Source organism: Colletes gigas, unplaced genomic scaffold (genome assembly GCF_013123115.1).
Source record: "Colletes gigas isolate AHSC1104 unplaced genomic scaffold, ASM1312311v1 Colletes_gigas_Sc00045, whole genome shotgun sequence".
NCBI lineage: Eukaryota > Metazoa > Arthropoda > Insecta > Hymenoptera > Colletidae > Colletes > Colletes gigas.
In genome coordinates this window covers 152,757-173,454 of record NW_025106674.1, presented here as the reverse complement: position 1 = coordinate 173,454, position 20,698 = coordinate 152,757, and the positions used below count along the sequence as shown (strand labels likewise).

Genomic DNA, 20,698 nt, shown 5'->3' with positions numbered 1-20,698 from the left:
GGCCCGGTAATAGTTAAAGCGAAAATATTCATGCAAACACTATGTCAATTAAAACTCGATTGGGACGAATCAATCCCATTGAGCGTGCACAACGCGTGGAAGGCTTTCGAGGCTCAACTCCACCTTATTGAGGAACTTTCAATTCCGCGGCTAATCGTGAGAGACAAAGCGATAGTGTTTGGGCTTCGGTGAGTCGACCAGGTTTATGACACAGAACCGCGTTTGTACAGTTTCGTCAAGGCCAGCATGGGCAAAAAATATCTTAGAGTTTCGCTAAACAAAAGGGACAAAGTGTCATAAACTTGGTTGGCGAAGGCAGTCTCGAGTGGTTGCAGCCCCAAGAGACTGTCGGATGGCCCACACGTGCGCGGCTCTGCGCCTTGGGCCTCCCTTGTTTTCGTCGATGGTTCGTACGCGGGCCCAAGGGCTGACGCACGCGGTGGAAAGTCCCCGGAGTTGCCAAACGTAGCACCCTCCGCCTTGGACGCCAAGCTACGTCGGCATCGTCACACCCCCGCCCCAAAGTCAGCAGTATAAAAACGACGGCATGCCGTGATTTCGCCCTTATTGATTATTATTCGCTTACTCGCTTAGTCGCTTACTTGCTTACTTGCTTGCTTACGTACTTAGTTACCATTTGACAAACAGATAGTGCGCTAGCCGTTCCTAATCTGATCAGTGTATATTTTTGTTGAGTTTTTAAAATACAATACAACAGTAAAACGTTTCGTTAGTCCCCTGAATAAGGGGTGGTCCTTCGAAATTTAGTTTAGTCGGCACACCACGTGCAAATTTACTACTCCGGAACGATCCTTTCGACTTCGGACTAAACAGATAGACAGCCAAATACATGGGTTTTGTGACGCGAGCGAGCGCGCGTACGGCGCGTGCCTGTATCTACGGTCTACCGATGCAGCCGGTCACACCTCGGCACACTTAATTTGTTCCAAATCCAGAGTCGCACCACTCAACACGTAGACGATTCCGAGTCTTGAGTTGTGCGCAGCGGTACTGCTAGGGAAACTATTGGACAGCACCTCTCGATCCCATAAATGATAACACTGTTCAACACGAATTTTGTTTTTCAATACCCACTAGGTGATTCTTGTAGAGCTTTGTACCCTAAAAACGAATCTGAAAATGGAATTGCTGTATCACCCTCAGTTTTCGAAAAAAAAGAGTTTTTGTAAAAACGTATAATTTTGGGCAAAAGCAAGGTATTACGCGAAAATTAAAAACATCAGAGAGTTCCAATTAATCTTAAAAGATAGAGGAGAGATTCCTGAATATACTAACATCGATAGTTATAATATTTTGTACTTTTGAACGGTTGTAAATGATCGCCAAAGTTTGAAAAAGTGTCGAAGTACATACTTTATACACAATACTTTTGCATATTTACGAAAAGTTGTTTACCTGACACGAAATCTATACACAGGATCTGATACTGCAGACATTTCTGAAGAAGAAACTGTCCAACAGAAGTGTAAAAGCTGTTCTCAATTGCCACAGGTCGAGAAAATGTGTATTTGCAACGCGTGCACGACGTTTGACCGCCACGCGGCCATCGCTTGCCTATCTCGGCGCGGCAGTGCCGTAGCTACGCATAATGGATGCAGCACCAATAATATCTGTAGGAGATGAGCGTTCTTCGTTGTATCGTATCGATCGCAGGGAATGACTGAGTGAACTGAATGTGTCGATTCTGAGTGAATGGTTGAATGTATGAGTGCAATGACCTTAGAGACGGAATGTTTGGTAACGTTAGGAATATTCGAGAAGTAATACCGGATGAGGAACTATGGAAAATGTCAAGAACGTTCTGGAATGATTGAACTACATGAATGTGTCGACTCTAAATGATTGCATGATTGAATGTATGAGTGCATGGACTATGGTAACGCGATATTGATACGAAACGACGAGAACGTTCTCGAAACATGACCGGACGTGAAACCGGCAAGTGTTCGGGAGCTGGGGGATAAAAGCGCGAGTCCGGGAAAGAGTGGGGCTTTTTTGAGAGTGAACGTCGATCACGAAGATTACGCTACGAACGTCCATTACGTTACATGTTACGTTGTGTTCCGATTATAACTAATTTATACGTTGATACGTTGTGATTCGATTATAATTAATTTATACGTTGTGTTCCGATTATAACTAATTTATACGTTTATACGTTGTGTTTCGATTATAACTAATTTATACGGTGATACGTTGTGTTTCAATTATAATTAATTTATACGTTGATTGTGTTTCTTTCCAATTCGCGCATGTGAATTACAAAAAAGGCAGATTTTACACTTCTGATCCTACATTTGGGGGCTCGTCCGGGATCTAGACATCGATCTTAGAGTGCGCGAAAGAACACAATTTTTTTTTTTTTCTCTCACAAATGGAAGGAAAAATGTTGCAAGATTTCACCACGGCGAAACTGAAGGAGCTCCTACGGGAAAAAACCCTTTCCACAAGCGGGACGAAGAACGAACTGATTGCAAGACTGCTCAACCACGGAGGCGAACTAGAAGGTGTTACCGATGAAGAAGAGGCATCCGTGCAGGGCGACATGATGCAGATACCACCCACCACGACCCAAGCGACAGAAATGGAGCTAATGCAACTACGTCTCGAGCTTCTGGAAAAAGAGAAGGAGATGGCTATTCGGGAGGCAGAGCTGGCAAAACGCGAATTAGAGGTTATGCGGACAATACAAACGAGTCAGGCGCCGCACACCACGAGATCGGAGGTGACGCTCGCGACCCCGGAGCCCCTCCGCACGAGCATCACGGCTATTGCGGACCTGCTTAATCACTTCGACGGTTCGGGAAACGCCTTTGAGACGTGGTCAAGACAATTTTGGCTCTTACGCGACACGTATGGGTTGCGGGACGACACTGCTCGCATCCTTATTGTGTCAAAACTTCGAGGAAAGGCACTGGATTGGTTCCACTCCCGGCCGGAACACATGGAGTGGTCAATCGGGGTCCTCTTGAGGGAAATGGAATCCATGTTCCACCAGAGGACGAATCGGCTGGCGGCAAGGCGGCAGTTCGAGGCAAGAGCATGGCACCGAGGAGAAACCTTTGCTGACTACCTGCACCAGAAAGTGATTCTGGCAAATCGTATCTCCATCGACCAGGAGGAGCTGATCGACTGCGTTATCGACGGGATACCTGATCCTGTTCTCCAGGACCAGGCACGCCTTCAACGATTCAAGACGAACGCCGATTTATTGGAGGCGTTTGGTAGGATCACACTCCGGGCAAGGGCGATTCACGCAACACCTAAGGGGGAAAGTGCATCGACGAGAACTGAGGGTCCATCGAATAACGCGACGGGGAGATGCACCAACTGCGGCGACCGGGGACATCCTACACCGGAATGCCCCGCTCGGAACAAAGGTCGTAAGTGTTTCCAGTGTAATGAGTATGGTCATATTTCTCGCGATTGCCCGACAAAAAAAATAAGCGCTAGAAACGTCCTTGCTGTCACGGTATCGGAAAAAAGCAAGTACAGAAAAGATATTCGCGTGAACGGGTGCGCCGCGGTAGCCGTCCTAGACACAGGGAGCGACGTATCCTTGATCCGCGAAAATGTGTATCACGATATAGGGGCGCCGCCATTAACGGTCGAAAAAATGTTTCTCCGAGGAATAGGCTCGGAAGAATACCGAACGCTCGGAAAATTCAACGCGGAAATTTTGATCGACGGCGAAACTCGCAAAGCTACGCTGCGTGTCGTGAAGGGGGTAGTCTTAGAGTATGGTGTATTGCTCGGCTTTGATTTTATCGACGCTGCGGAATGGTCAGTCAAGGGCGGAAAAATGACGCTGATAGAGCAATCAAACGCGCAGGAAAGTACGCCCGAAATCATGTACATTAGCCACGAACACGATCACGATCGCAACGCGATTGATTTGTTTCACGTCGAAAACGTAAAATTGCGAGAAGATGTGGAAACAGCCGTTCGCGAATACGAGCCTGATAGGAGTCGCGATGTAGGCGTTACAATGAAAATAATTCTAAAAGACGACGAACCGGTATACCAGCGGCCGAGAAGGTTGTCTCCCTCCGAAAGGGAAGAGGTCAATCGACAAATTAATGAATGGATTTGCGATGGCATAGCACAACCTTCTCTTTCGGAATATGCGAGCCCGGTAGTTTTGGTAAAAAAAAAAGACGGCACTGCCCGACTGTGCGTCGACTACCGGCAATTAAATGCCAAGATCGTTCGAGATCGGTATCCCCTTCCACTGATCGAAGATCAACTGGACCTTCTTCGAGATGCGGTTGTATATAGTACATTAGATCTGCGAAACGCGTTTTTTCATGTCACGGTTGAACCGGAAAGCCGGAAGTACACGTCTTTTATTGTGCCCGACGGCCAATATGAATTTTTAAAGGTCCCGTTCGGTCTGTGCAATTCACCCGCTGTCTTCCAAAGGTTCGTGAATACCGCGTTTAGAGATCTTATCGCGGAGAAAATTGTACTGACATACATTGACGACCTGGTAGTACCCGCGACAGATTTCGAAACTGGCACTCAGCGATTAAAAAAAGTCCTCAGACGGGCCGCGGAATGCGGGTTAGTTATAAAATGGTCTAAATGCGAACTTTTGAGGACGCGGGTAGAGTACCTCGGTCACGTAGTGGAGGGTGGTACGGTCCGTCCTACAGAGGACAAAACAAAAGCGGTAGCTCGTTTCCCGACCCCGACGACAACTAAACAGATACAAAGCTTCCTTGGGCTATCGGGATATTTTCGAAAATTCGTGGCAGGATATTCCGCGATAGCGCGACCGCTCACACGCCTATTAAAAGCTAATATACCCTTCAAATTCGGACCGGAAGAACAGTCCGCGTTTCGACTGCTCAAGGAAGCTTTGCTTAAAAGACCGGTATTACGAATTTACCGACCCGAGCGGGAAACGGAATTACATACGGACGCGTCCATGTATGGGTACGGGGCGATACTTTTACAACGCGATAGCGAGGACGGTGCGCTTCACCCTGTATATTATGCGAGCGGAATGACGTCAACGGCGGAACAACGATATCCAAGTTACGAGTTAGAGGTCCTAGCCATAGTAAGAGCGCTAAGAAAATTCAGGATATATCTGCTTGGTATACCGTTTAGATTGGTCACCGATTGTCGGGCATTCGCACTGACCATGCGGAAAAAAGATCTTTGCGTCCGGGTAGCGCGATGGGCATTACTCCTTGAGGAGTTTCAATACACGATCGAACACCGCCCTGGGAACTCAATGAGGCATGTCGATGCGCTTAGCCGTAACCCCGTGTCGACTTGTCTCGCGATCGAAAGTGAGGATAGCGTTACAGCACGAATTCGTAGGGCTCAAGAACGCGATAATGACCTACAGAAAATAATCGACAGCGTCGGTAAGCGAGGCGTTGACGGATACACGTTAAAGCGGGGACTTCTGCTACGAGAAGTGAACGACGATTGGCGGATTGTGGTTCCCAAAGGAATGCAGACCCAGATTGCACGCAAGGCACACGAGCACGGACATTTCTCCACCGCGAAAACCGAAGCTTTATTACAGCGCGACTACTGGTTCCCTGCTATGCGGACCAAAGTCGAGGGGGTCGTGCGGAACTGTGTGGCCTGTATCCTCGCGGAACGGAAGAAGGGACGACAGGAAGGGTTTCTGCATTCGATCGAGAAGGGAGACCGGCCACTCGACACCTACCACATCGACCACTTGGGTCCTCTCCCTTCCACCCACAAACGGTATCACCATCTTTTCATTGTAGTGGACGCATTTACGAAGTTCGTGTGGCTTTATGCCACGAAAACTACAAATTCAGCAGAGGTCATGGATCGGCTGCAAAAACAGGCGGTGATTTTCGGCAATCCACGACGCATAATCTCCGATCGCGGCGCTGCATACACGTCTCAGGCATTTGAAGATTATTGCAAGGACCAGGGAATAGAACATGTACTCATCACCACGGGGGTACCGCGAGGTAATGGCCAGGTAGAGCGAGTGAATCGGACGCTGATACCGCTGCTGACGAAAATGTCCGCCCCGAATCCCGCGGAGTGGTACAAATATCTCGCAACAGCGCAGCAATTTTTAAACGCCACCCCTCACCGCACCACCGGAATACCACCCTTTACCCTGCTAGTCGGCACGCGAATGCACCTAAAAAACGACCCAGAGGTAAGACAACTAATCGAAACAGAATTAAGAGATATGTTTCAAGCTGACCGGGACGAGATACGTCAGCATGCGAGGGAAAGCCTGCAGCGCATCCAACGCGAAAACCGCAGGCAGTATAATAAGCGACGGAAAAACGCCAGGATTTATCGAGAGGGCGATCTAGTGTCAGTGAAGAGAACTCAGTTCGGGCCTGGGTTAAAGCTTGCCGGACACTTTCTGGGACCATACGAAATCACACGGGTTCTCCGCAATGACCGCTACGTCGTAACCAAGGTCGGCGAGCACGAGGGGCCGCTCCGGACGTCAACATCAGCTGACCACATGAAACCGTGGATCGAGGGCAGCGACGAAAGCGAGGAGGAAGATGAGGAAGAAGCCGAAGAAAGAAGTTGAAGGTGGCATCTGAGGCCATATGCCTCTTCAGGACGGCCGAGTGTAGGAGATGAGCGTTCTTCGTTGTATCGTATCGATCGCAGGGAATGACTGAGTGAACTGAATGTGTCGATTCTGAGTGAATGGTTGAATGTATGAGTGCAATGACCTTAGAGACGGAATGTTTGGTAACGTTAGGAATATTCGAGAAGTAATACCGGATGAGGAACTATGGAAAATGTCAAGAACGTTCTGGAATGATTGAACTACATGAATGTGTCGACTCTAAATGATTGCATGATTGAATGTATGAGTGCATGGACTATGGTAACGCGATATTGATACGAAACGACGAGAACGTTCTCGAAACATGACCGGACGTGAAACCGGCAAGTGTTCGGGAGCTGGGGGATAAAAGCGCGAGTCCGGGAAAGAGTGGGGCTTTTTTGAGAGTGAACGTCGATCACGAAGATTACGCTACGAACGTCCATTACGTTACATGTTACGTTGTGTTCCGATTATAACTAATTTATACGTTGATACGTTGTGATTCGATTATAATTAATTTATACGTTGTGTTCCGATTATAACTAATTTATACGTTTATACGTTGTGTTTCGATTATAACTAATTTATACGGTGATACGTTGTGTTTCAATTATAATTAATTTATACGTTGATTGTGTTTCTTTCCAATTCGCGCATGTGAATTACAAAAAAGGCAGATTTTACACTTCTGATCCTACATATCTTAGGCTCCCAATTCCTGTATATGTTTATCATGTTTGATTTTTTAATCTATTTGTGGATTTGTAAAAAACATTTCTCGGTCATTTCCATTTCTAAACAATTTCGATGTTCATTGTATGTATATGAATGGTTTTTTAAATATAAAGCCGTAAAAAAATAAACAACATTTTATTGTTTATGAACCAACAAAGTTTTTGTTGTTATGACTAGATTGTAGAAGAAAAATGAAATATATAAACTGAAAAATTACCTGCAGCGTTTCCACAAACACGTTTAGAAATGCTTGCGTGGCGTTTGTGTGCAGCATCTTGAGTATCATTCTTAAGTGTCCAGCAATAATCTGCAAGCATTGTAGTAATCTTCTTCCCCTTATATCGATTTTCTATGGCGGAAATATCTTGATGGAAGCGTTCTCCATGCTCGTCACTCACATCAACAAGGTTTGCAGGGAAAAAATCCAAATGTGAATGTAGGAAATGTAATTTTAAGGACATGTTGCAGCACAGTTTTTCACAGTTTTTTAATAATTTATTCACAATAGCAACATAGTTCTTGGACCTCTGTTTGCCTAGGAAACATTCTGTCGTCTTAATAAACGAAAGCCATACCGCTTTTTCCAAATTATTTAGTAATTTAGTAAAATTATCGTCTTTCATTAATTGTTTGATTTGAGGACCGATAAATATCCCCTCCTTTATTTTTGCATCGGATATAGAGGGAAATTTTGTTTTTAAATAGACGAAGCCGGGCCCTGATTTATCTATTGTTTTAACGAAGTTTTTCATTATTCCTAATTTTATGTGCAGTGGTGGTAAATATACTTTTTAGGGTCGATTAAGTTGTAATGTTGTACGTTTTTTTCGCCTGGTATTAACTGCTGTCGTGGTGACCCATCTTTTTTCGTATAGAGTTGTTTCCTATCCCTACTGTCCCACTCACAAAGGAAACAGCAATGCTTCGTATAGCCCAGCTGAAGGCCCAGTAATATTGCAATTACTTTCAGGTCCCCACACACATTCCAATTGTATTTGTTATATTGGATTCTATTCAAAACTATTTTTAGGCTTTCGTGTGATTCTTTCATATTTGCGGAATATGCAATTGGGATAGATGGATGTATGTTTCCAATATGGAGCAAAACTGCTTTTAAACTGTATTTTGATGAGTCTATGAATAGTCTCCATTCCTTTGGATCATGTTTAAAACCCAGATTTTTTATTAATTCATCTACATCAGTGCAAACACAAAGCTTTTCATGCATCTGAAAGAATTGTTCAAAATTATGTTGCCGTGCTCTAAAATACGTCACTTTGGTTGCTTTGTTCAACAAATTCCATTCCTGTAGACGAGATGCTAAAAGCTCTGCTTGATTTTTTGATAAATCCAAGTCTCGCACGAGATCGTTAAGGTCGGATTGAGTTAAAAGATGCGGTTCTTTCGATGATGCTGCACACTCTATTTCATAATCTTCTGTTTCTTCAATTGTTGTTTCGATTTGATCTTCTGGAGTATTCTGGCGTGTATGAGAACTAAGTGGTGGTGGTGCCGATACAGATACTTCTAGGCGGGTGGCGGAAGATACATCTGGGTATATAATTTTCTTCTTTCCTTTCTTATTAAATCCACTAATTTTGCATAAACAAAAGTAACAGTCGATAACATGATCGCTTGACTCTCTCCATACCATTGGAATTGTGAATGGCAGACTTTTGTTATTTCCTCTTGTCCAAGCTAAAAGTGCGGAGGCAGAACGTTGACAACAAATATGCGGTGCCCAATATTTATCTTGGTCACCAAGTTTACATCCAAAGTATTGTTCATACGCATATTCTATTTTAGAAGTTATTTTGCGGCGACTCGATTTTACTACCACTTCCCCACAAACGTAGCAAAAAGAGTTTGGATCATTCTGGCATTTTCGTGACATTGTACTATGTTACACTAAAAAACACTATATTAAATTAATCGTAACACAACACTATTTTATAACTACACTGAACTAAATACTATATTTGCTACACTATATACACTAAAAATACTATACTACGATATATGCATATATAGTCAAAAAATGTTAAAAAGCATCCAAGTGCACTATAAATGACAAATATGTTCACTGAACACGATTTATCCAGTGGAAATGAAATCTTTCTGAACTCGTTAGCACGACTATTCCGAACGATTTCAAAGGCAAAACTGAGCTCTCTAAACCAAAACGAAACACTGGGGCCTAAAGCACTTGAAGACTTTTCTCTGAATGTACCAAGTGTTAGGGAAAAGCGTCAAGAGATGTTTGTGTTTTAAACTGTTGTCATAGGAAAGCATTCGAGTTATATTGCGAGACGGAATCTCTTAACGGTTGGGGTTTGCATACGTCGTGGTTTGCACACGTCGTGCAAACGCCCTTTTCTGTTTCGACGATTACTGATTGTTGTGCGTTCGTCAGATCGTTGTGACTTCTCGTACAGATGCGACTGTCGCAGAACGAAATGTATTTCACCTATTCATAATAAAGTTTTATTCTGTTTTTCTTTATCTATAGCTACACTGTGCATCTCCTACTGCTATCCTATTAACAATATAAACGAATACTTTGTAATAAGAAGTATTACTTCTTCGCCTTCACTAAACCTCAGAAGAATATGTTGCCTTTTTATCTCGAATTGTTTTTTAAAAAGAATGAATTTATTAAAGAAAAATGTGTCTAAACGATGATCAAAAGCTGTTTTCAAATATTAATCAGTTTGAAACATTAGCATCTTTGAAAAAGTGTATTGAATCTAAATCATATACAGTCACAATAATTTTATTTGCTAACATTCCGCATAAACTCAGGAATTATGACAAAATTTGAGAAAAGCAATAGATAAATTAAGGATTTGGGTTTCTTTATGCGAAAAAGAAACTTAATCCATGTGTAATGCTACAATAAAGGAAAGCATGTTTGCAACCTATACAGTACATTTTTGCAAATACATTTCTGCAATAGAAAAACAATAGTAGATTCAAGAGATGATTGTAATGATTACAGGTTGTTAAATATGTATATACGAAAAACAATACAGATGTAACATACAAACATTAAAGTAGATGATGTTACTTCATTTTAATTATTGCATTTTTTTTACAGACTAGTTTCCGCAAATATTGTCTAAAATTTTCGTTGACCAAAAATGATTAAAATTAAAATTATAAATATATTTGCGATTACATATTTTCAAGGGTCATTGCTGGTAGTTGGTCTGGTACTATTCGATTTTAAGGCAATTTATGTCAAGTATGTTAGCACTCGTCTTCTCCATTCCGTGGCCAGATCCTTCGGGACAAAGTCTTTATTTTTTCGGCAATACGACGTCGAGTCATCTGTCTCTCTCCATCCATAAACAATTAATACCTCGATACGCGATAGCTTGAGACCCAACGTGGTCGTCCGCTGTCACATCGCCTGCCGCCAGAACTGTTTAGTCTCATTCACTCTGCAGGCCACATGTACTCCAAAACCCTGTCATAAATCTATCGTAGACCAAGCGTCTTTCGGTTGTCCTTACCTTCAACTCTCTTCAAAAATACATTGCCGCTAACGAGTACTTAAACTGCGTGTGGTCAGTGAGCATGAGTATCGAGGGTTCGATTGTTCAAAATAAGAGAGCTGTTGATGGCAAGCAATTGATGGTTGGGTTGCCTCACAGAATAGAAATAATATTCCTAAGAGCGAAGTGTAAATAGCAAGGATTTACTCCAGATCTTTCTTAGAAAAGCGTACATGTTCGAGTGATTCCATTGACAAGTTTACATGGATTTTGAAAATATAATTCAGTGATTAGTATCCTAGAGTATACAAATATATTGAGCAATAAAAGTTACAAAAAAAAATCAAACATACTATATACAGAGTGCATATCCTATTGCACCATTATACCAGTTTCGCTTGTAGGTAGCTACGGCACTGCCGCGCCGAGATAAGCAAGCGATGGCCGCGTGGCGGTAAAACGTCGTGCACGCGTTGCAAATACACATTTTCTCGACCTGTGACAATTGAGAACAGCTTTTACACTTCTGTTGGACAGTTTCTTCTTTAGAAATGTCTGCAGAATCAGATCCTGTGTATAGATTTCGTGTCAGGTAAACAACTTTTCGTAAATATGCAAAAGTATTGTGTATAAAGTATGTACTTCGACACTTTTTCAAACTTTGGCGATCATTTACAACCGTTCGAAAGTACAAAATATTATAACTATCGATGTTAGCATATTCAGGAATCTCTCCTCTATCTTTTAAGATTAATTGGAACTGTCTGATGTTTTTAATTTTCGCGTAATACCTCGCTTTTGCCCAAAATTGTACGTTTTCACAAAAACTCGTGTTTTTCGAAAACTGAGGGTGATACAGCAATTCCATTTTCAGATTCGTGTTTAGGGTACAAAGCTCTACAAGAATCACCTAGTGGGTATTGAAAAACCGAAAAAAAATTGAATTTGTAGAACAGTGTAATCAACCAAATAGTTTTGTGGTCAGATTCAATGATCGTGCTGCATTGGATAGACACACTCCCTCACACACTCAAACCGTTCGTCGCTAATAGAGTCACGAACATTCAGAAAAACACAAGGCACGCACAATGGTGGCATGTATCGTCGTAAGACAATCCCGCAGATTGTTTGTCGAGGGGCATAGACCCCATCGAATTAAAAGAATACGAAGCGTGGTTTACGGGTCCTCGATGGCTGAGGGATTCGCCTGAAACATGGCCAAATCTTGAGCGAGTGGCTATCGAAGTCCCAGAACGTCGCGCAATAATAACCCTAAACACTCAGACCAATACATTATCAAAATATTTCGACAGATTCTCATCCTTCTACAAACTGCAACGAACGATCGCCTACTGTATTCGGTTCTGCCACAATGCAAAAAGGCTCTCGAACGCGCAGGAAATACAGGTCGCGACCACTCGCATCATCAAAATATTTCAAGAGGCAGAGTTTGATGAAGAATTACGGGGACTTCGCGAGTCAAACAAACCGCACAAGGGCAGGCTAGCCTCACTAAACCCCTTCTTAGACAACGAGGTTGTACTTCGCGTCGGCGGTAGAATCACGCGAGCCACGATCGCACACGACGCGAAACACCCGATCATTTTACCTTTGCAATCGCACATTGCAACATTAATCATACGACAATTTCATTTAAAGCATTTTCACTCAGGAGCACAGGCCACTTTAAACGCCAGTCGTCAATATTATTGGATTACTGACGGATTAAGCAACGTAAAAAAATACATACGGAGCTGCATCGTGTGTCATCGCGCAAGGCCTCGTCTACCTGCCTACCAAATGGGTAACCTACCCATAAACCGCGTTACGTTCGAGCGCCCGTTTCTGTCCACCGCACAGTGGTCCCAAATGCCGAAAAGTTGGCCATAATATGTAGGAGTTCTTCAATTTAGCTAAAAATTTGTAGGTAGGGGTTATCGAGGTCGCTGATTACGAATCAAAAGTCAGAATTTAAAAAAAACAAAATGGCGGCTCCGATATAGCTCACACATATGCGAAAGAAATGTCGGAATTACCTGAAATTTGATACATAGTTACTATCGAGGTTGCTGATTACGAATCAAAAGTCAGAATTTAAAAAAACAAAATGGCGGCTCCGATATAGCTCACACATATGCGAAAGAAATGTCGGAATCACCTGAAATTTGATACATAGTTACTATCGAGGTTGCTGATTATGAATTAATGGAAAAATTACAAATAAATAATCAATTGCATTTATTAAATGAAGTGTCTCCAAAACATCTTACGCCAATTACATATATACTGCTAAGTTTCAAGCAGAATCATCGGAATCATATTCATTATCAGATATGTCGCTTTCTGTGCTGGATTCTGTTATTAACATTTGTTGATTAAGGTTTCGTTAAAAAGTTATAGAAACATTTCCGGCCACACAGTATATTTTCGGTAAAGAATTTTTTTCTCGAAAACACGTCGGATTTCGGAGGTATGTGTATTCACCAAAAGTGATTATAATTGAGCCCCGCAACCACAAATAATTTTTTCAGAATGATTTGAAATTTTTTAATTTAATTTTTTAATAACTTTTTAATGAAGCCTCAGTGAAGAAATTGATACTCTTGATTTTCGTCTTATTTTGGCCTCTAGAATCTCCCATTAAAATTTTTCCCAGGGGTGGCCGAATACCCTGTATAAGTAAAAAATCTAAATGAAAACGAAAGAAAGAGAAAACGAAAGGCAATACCGCACAAATGTTTTATGTCTGTCATAAAGTCAGGCAGGTATAAGGCACAATTTACAGCTTACAGCAGTGCCTTCATATTATTTGATTCTTAGTGCTTTTACATGGCAAATGCGAAAAAATGTTTTAGATTGGAATTCTCAAATTTTATTAACTATTTTCGAAATAAATAATTTTTCATGTAAATAGTTTAATGCAGATTTATAGTCAATAATGAAGTAGATCAACTGGTTCATTGAAAAATATACAATATTTAATAATGAAAAATTATTTATGCATTAATTTAAAAATTTATTAAATCTAATAATAAGTCCACCCAAAATTATACATTATTTATTTTAAAAAATTTGTTGTATCTGCCACAGTTTCCAAGAAAAAACCGCGTGATTTAGTAACGCGGTCACCCTCCATTATAAAATAGGGTGGTACGACTTTACTTGCAAAAACTTGCAGCTAATTCTTGCAAATTCTGCAAGGTGAAAGTATCACATACAAGCCTCAACAAAAATGGCAGTGGGATATTGAGGAATGAGCAACTTTTTGCCTACTTGTTTGCGATGCATGCATGAAATTTTACATTTTATTTTCAGTAATGAATGTACCGGTTTAAAAAATTAATGGATAACAATTTTTAATATGTTAGTACTCAGAAATGTTCTACTTACTTCCAGGAACAGCATCCATTTTGCAGAATTGAAATTGATGTCTTCTAAAAAAACTTATGCACTTTTCACTCTGTGGTACGAATTGACGCTTACGCTCTCGACAAACGACTGACTAACGAAGCCGAAGTTTGGATCGCAATTGCCATCCAGGTATAAAAATATGACTCATTTCATTTTCCCTACCCTAAAGAGACATCCTTAAACTGCCGATTCCAACAGGTAAAACCTCCATACCGAAAAATTATTTTTTGGGGTTTTGGCCACGTTTTCACGATTTGGGACCACTGTGCACCGGCGTAGACTATTGCGGGCCCGTTCTATTAAAAGAGAAACGCCTTCGCAATACAAAGACGATCAAGGCCTACGTGACAATATTTGTTTGCCTCGCGACAAGGGTCCTACACGTGGAACTATTAAGCGACTTGACCATGGAAGCATTCTTAGCAGCATTAAAGCGATTTTTTGCGAGACGGGGAAAAGCGGCTCACATGTTTTCCGACAACGTCAAGACCTTTGTTGCAGCTGCCCGTGAATTGCGCGAATTACACAGGTCATTCATTCAAGTCACAACCAATCCCGTTATCCGGGAGTACATGGTGACCGAACAAATAAATTGGCATTTCATACCACCACGCGCCCCTCACTTTGGCGGAATTTGGGAGGCCGCGGTAAAATCTCACTTAATTATAGTAGTTGGTAAGACGGTATTAACGTTTGAAGCCATGAATACTTATTTAGTCGAAATAAAGTCCATATTAAACTCGCGTCCTATCACTCCACTATCCTCCGACTCGAGGGACCTATCCGCCCTCACCCCTAGTCATTTCCTCATCGGTGACGTAACAGCAAATATTCCGGAGCCGATCGTACCTCAGCTGCCAGCGAACAGGCTGAAGATGTGGTCACACGTCCAGCAAATGAGACAACATTTCTGGACGCGCTGGCACAAGGAATATTTGCACCAGTTAAATGTTCGCAGCAAATGGCACAACAACAAACCCGTGGATGTAAAAATCGGCACTTTAGTGATCGTCAAGGAGGACCACCTACCGCCCCACTGCTAGCCACTTGGACGGATCACAGCCCTACATCCTGGAGAAGACCAGATCGTCCGGGTCGTAACGGTAAAGACAATTGGGGGCGAATAAAAGCGGGGAAATCCATTTAGAATGATCAAAAAATGCATTTTTTTTTCTTGCATAAAATGTTAGCTTAACATTTCAGGAATATAATTCCAAAGTTTGAAATTGAAATTCGAAGACGTTTTGAAGCTACAGCTAATGAGCGTGATGCGCCTCTTGAGGCCAGGTAGCGCGCCGCAAGTATACGGGCACGCTTGGCGCAGAGCTTTCCACTTTTTATTATTCCTACATTTTATTATTCGTTATTTGGAAAAGCAGGTATGTCTCCGAACCGGGTATTTCCGACGGTCTATTGTTCACATTTAACAAGTGACTGTCGTCGTCAGTTTCTCTCTGAAATTTAGCCTGTGTGGACGTATTTTTCGAGAGTTTCGTGTTATTTTTCATCGAATTAATATGTCTTATCCGAAAGGTAGCCAAGAAATATCAGATCGCGCATCAAAGAGGCGCAAAAGATCATTTTCGGGTAATCAGTTTACTAAAAAAAGTGATAAAAGTGAAGAAGGAAGTACCAGTGCGAGCAGCAAAAAAATTTCAACAAGCAATGTCTCCGATATTCCATGGAATCCTTTACACCATTATCGCATAATCGAATGGTACACTGTTTTTGCAACTTTGTCACAGATGGTTCTTTGTTGCGAGTGCAAACAAACTTTGACCTTTGAAGAAGGTGCACATTGAGGCCTCGGATTTAAATTAATTTTGATGTGCCGTTGCGGGCGAAGAAATATTAACTCAGGCCCTTTAATTAACACTGGATATGAAGTGAATCGACGAATTGTTTTCGTAATGCGACTTTTAGGCCTCGGTAGAGAAGGCATCAATTTATTTTGTAATATAATGGGCATCTGCAACGGTTTAAACGAGAGCACGTATAATAATATCATCATGCATATTCATTCGGTTGTAACCTCCGTCTTTGAATGCCTAAGCAAGAAAGCTGTGGACCAAGAAAGGAAAGTGAATGAACAAAATGATCGGCCAATTTTGAATTTGAAAGTATCCGGCGATGGTTCTTGGAAGAGACGTGGCTTTAAGTCATTATATGGTGTAACTACGCTTATAGGTTATTATTCCGGTGAAGTTATCGATTTCGTAGTTAAAAGCAGTTACTGTCAAGCTTGTACAGCTTGGAAAAGTAAGCAAGACGATCCATGTTATGAAGAATGGTTTGAACAACACGAGGAGGAATGCGCAAAAAATCATACCGGGTCAGCAGGCAAGATGGAAGTTGATGCAATGAAAGAAATGTTTTTAAGATCAGAGGAGAAATTCGGCGTGAAGTACAGAAATTATATCGGGGATGGAGATTCTAAAACGTATAAAGCGATATTAGATATAAATCCGTATGGTGACGATTTTCCAGTTAGCAAAAGTGAGTGCGTCGGACATGTGGAGAAGAGAATGAGCACACGACTCCGAAACATAAAAATAAAGGAAAAGCTCGGTGGCAAAGGGAAATTAACTGACACTTTAATAAAAAAGCTTACAACATATTATGGATTAGCCATTCGAAGAAATTCAGACAATGTAGCTGATATGAAAAGAGAAGTAATGGCTACTTTTTACCACTTATGCTCGACTAACGAAAAACCACAACACGAGCACTGCCCACCAGGCGAAGATAGCTGGTGTAAGTGGCAAAAAGGAATAACGACAGGAGTCAATATGAAATTATTCGAGCATCCCCCTCCTCTTGACAAAGAAGTTGCTAAATTTGTGTTGCCAATATACGAGGATTTGTCAAAGGAAGATTTATTAAGTAGATGTTTAGACGGTCACACGCAAAATGCTAATGAAAGCTTTAACGCAACAGTCTGGCGTTTGACCCCTAAACATCTTAATTCCGGACGTAAAATAGTCGAAATTGCTGCGTATATAGCTGCTGCTATTTTCAATGAAGGCTACGTAGCAGTTTTGCAGATTATGGCAGAGCTGGAATTAAGGGTAGGCAGTCAAAGCAAAAAGTACGCCAAAGAAGTAGACGACCGCCGGCTGAATCGTCAGGGGCGACGCAGCTACCTGTTAACAAAACGCAGCCCGAAAAGCGAGAAAAGATCAGCTTGCTAAAGAAAATGAGTATTTCGAGGACGAGGAAGGAGTATTTTATGGCCCTGGAATTGCTAATTAGTCGGTGAGTTGAAAATATCATGTAGTTTTCATGAGTCAAAACTTTACACGCGTTTTTCTCGAAACGTGACTTTTCACATTGGTGTAACGTGTAGCAAAAAAACTATTTGACCGATCATTCTGAAATTGTTATCACATCTTTATAACACAATTACCTTATCTATGAACCTAATTGTTTTTAAACTAAACAAAAAGAAATTACTTTTTTATTGCAAAAAAGAGAAAGAAAATAGCCTAAAAAATGAACTTTTATTTTAAGTGCATAAAAATATCGCAGTTTTCAATTTTTTAGAATTCTATTTAGGTTCATCGATAAACTACAAGTATAAACTTTGTACTCATTTTTTTTTCAGAAGCTTACAGAGGACGCTACAAGTCACACCCGCACACGAGTTTTTTCCCCTGCGCCTACCTCCGGCCTTGAATCTTATACCGTGCCGCCATTTTTCAATAAAATTAAATGAAAAAATTCACGATTATTGACTAATACGTACTTAAATAAATGCCAGAGTTTAAAAAACGTACCACTTTGTAAGCGTTAAACCGTTTACTGCGAATCTTTATGTTTATCGACGTGCCCGCTAAGTTGCGGGAATATACAGACCGCCCCTCTCTCCCCGCGCTGAGAGAGGACATTCCGTTGTAACGGCTCCCGAATTTTCGGGAGCCGAGAACAGTCGTGTAGAACGTTCCGACAAGGATATCCTTCTCACCACTACTATTTTCAATACACGAGCTACCCATGATTTACTATCATTTTATTCATTTTTCCAACGTTGCCACCTCCCATTCGACCATTTTTGGGCATATCCGCCCACAGTTTTCTCAGAAGTGGGATTAATTCACGTGTCGCGCTTGTCTCCATTTTGACCACATGTTAACGTACTTTTGTGTTGTTGCGTTTAAGGCATTTGAACGGTTCCACGAAGATTTTATTGTTTTGACCCTGTTTCTGCGCTGGCTGAAGTGATTGGTCGGTCGGGCGTACATTGTGGGTTCGTGAATTTTTGTGGATTTTTAGTTATTTAGACGTGTGGTGATCGTTCGAAATTTTTAATGGTTTTCAAGATGGCGACGAGGGAGCCTGCCGAATATACGGTATCGGAACTAAAAGGTATGTTAAAACACCTGAATTTGGGTACGAGTGGTACCAAGGCAGAACTAATTAACCGCTTGACGGCGTACGATGCCGATATCTGGACGAATCTGCCATTTCCGTACAATGATACGGACGGAACGAGGTCATCTGCTCATACTCCGGATGAACAGGGCGGAGGAGAAAATTTTTTAACAGCTGACGAACCTTCTTTTGATCGTCGAGAAATTGAATTATTAAGACGCGAAAGAGAGTTGCTAGAACGAGAGATTCGCGTTTTGCGAAGGGAGAGAGCTGCTGATGCTCCGCCCCTGGTGACGAACGCAGACCGGGATATTAGCACCATCAGCAATTTATTATGTGAATTTTCGGGAACCGAAGATTGCTTTCCGAGGTGGAGGAACCAAGTAGAGATGCTGCAGAGGACGTATCGGCTAGACATCGAGAGAACCAAACTCCTGATAGGAACCAAATTGAGAGGAAGAGCATTAAAGTGGTTTTACTCCAGACCGGAATATATGGAGATGTCCGTCGCTGAACTTTTTGAGGAGATGTCCGCCATGTTTGTCCATCGAGTACTACTTCCATGATAAAGTTATCCTGGCAAATCGAGTTCCGATTGACGATGCCGAAATAGTTGATTATTTAATCGAAGGCATTCCCGATGAGCGCCTCCGCGACCAGGCGCGATTACAAGACATCGCCACTAAGGCGCAATTTTTGAAAGTTTTTCAAAAAATCACCCTGCCTTCGAGGAGAAGGGAGAAGGAGCGGTTCGAGAGGCCATTTGCAGCGAGGAAGGGCCGCGAACCGTCGCGTGCACAACCACCAGCACCAGCGGGGAGTCAGCGACTACGTTGTTTTAATTGTTTCCAGTTCGATCATCGTACGATGGATTGTCCGCGGCCAAGGCGGGCAAGAGGATCCTGTTTCGAATGTGGAAGCACGGAGCACCGCGTGAAGGACTGCCCGAAAAAGAGATCTCCAGCAACCACGACGAATTTGGTGCATTGCACATCGACTGTTACTCCGTACGAACTCCCGTTGACGTATGTAGCGATTGATGATAATGGGGTGCGTAAAACATTTAATCTTCTTGCTCTGCTCGACTCCGGTTCCCCGGTAAGTTTAATAAAAGAACGTTGTGTACCGCGCAGCTCTCAATTACCGGTGTCGCCTAATAATTATAATCTTTGCGGAATCAATGGCTCGAAGTTGATCGTGTTAAGCTCGTTTCGCGGAAATATGACAGTTGGTTCGATCGACGTTAGCCTATCATTTTTAGTTGTTCCGAACGACACAATGAGTTTCGACGCGTTATTAGGCAGAGACTTTATCTCTGACCCGTCGCTAGAGATTATAATCGGAAAGGCCATCGAACTAAAACGCGTTACTCGCGTAGACGAAACCATGCAAGTGGTTCGCGAAATTATGAACATTGATTGTGTTGCTGGGCCCGATGATGCACTTCCACAGTTAGACGTCAATCCACTTATCGGTTCCGAGATTGCTGCAAAAACCCGAGAAAATTATAAGAACGCGGTGAACGCGAATATAGATCAGGCGCCGGTTGATTTTGAGATGCATATCCGGTTGAAGCATGATCAACCCATTACCTCTCGTCCGAGACGCTTGTCCTTTTCGGATCGAGAAAAATTGAAAGATATTCTGGAAGGGTTGAAGAATGAGGGTGTGATTAGAGTCAGTAGTTCGGAATACGCTAGTCCGATTGCCTTGGTGCGTAAGAAAAATGGCGAAATTAGATTGTGTATCGATTATCGGGAGATTAATAAAATTACAATACGCGATAATTTTCCTACTCCTCTGATCGAAGATCATTTGGATCAGCTGAAAGATAAGCGTTATTTTACCAAGCTCGATTTGAAAAACGGCTTCCACCATGTTCGCATGGCAGAATCATCCGTTAAGTACACGTCCTTCGTGACACCATTGGGACAGTTTGAGTATACAGGGTATTTCACCTAACTTGACCACCTTAAATATATCGCTTATTTTGTATGATAGAAAAAAATGTTAAGGGGAGAAAGTATTCTGTTCGAAGGCGCCAATACGGTGATGGATCGAATTTTTTTTCAAGGTCATT

At 42.1% G+C, this 20,698-nt stretch overlaps 1 protein-coding gene across 1 annotated transcript; it reads left to right on the top strand.

Moving 5' to 3' along the window:
- The first annotated feature begins 14,654 nt into the window (after positions 1-14,654).
- Positions 14,655-15,290, top strand: LOC122403152. The gene has a single exon (XM_043406506.1). It carries the CDS (start codon positions 14,655-14,657, stop codon positions 15,288-15,290), a length of 636 nt encoding a protein of 211 aa, XP_043262441.1.
- The last annotated feature ends 5,408 nt before the right edge of the window (positions 15,291-20,698 follow it).

Bases quoted from the DNA above. Each gene is read 5' to 3' on its own strand.
- LOC122403152 (XM_043406506.1), top strand. From the start codon at position 14,655: ATGGAAGCATTCTTAGCAGCATTAAAGCGATTTTTTGCGAGACGGGGA.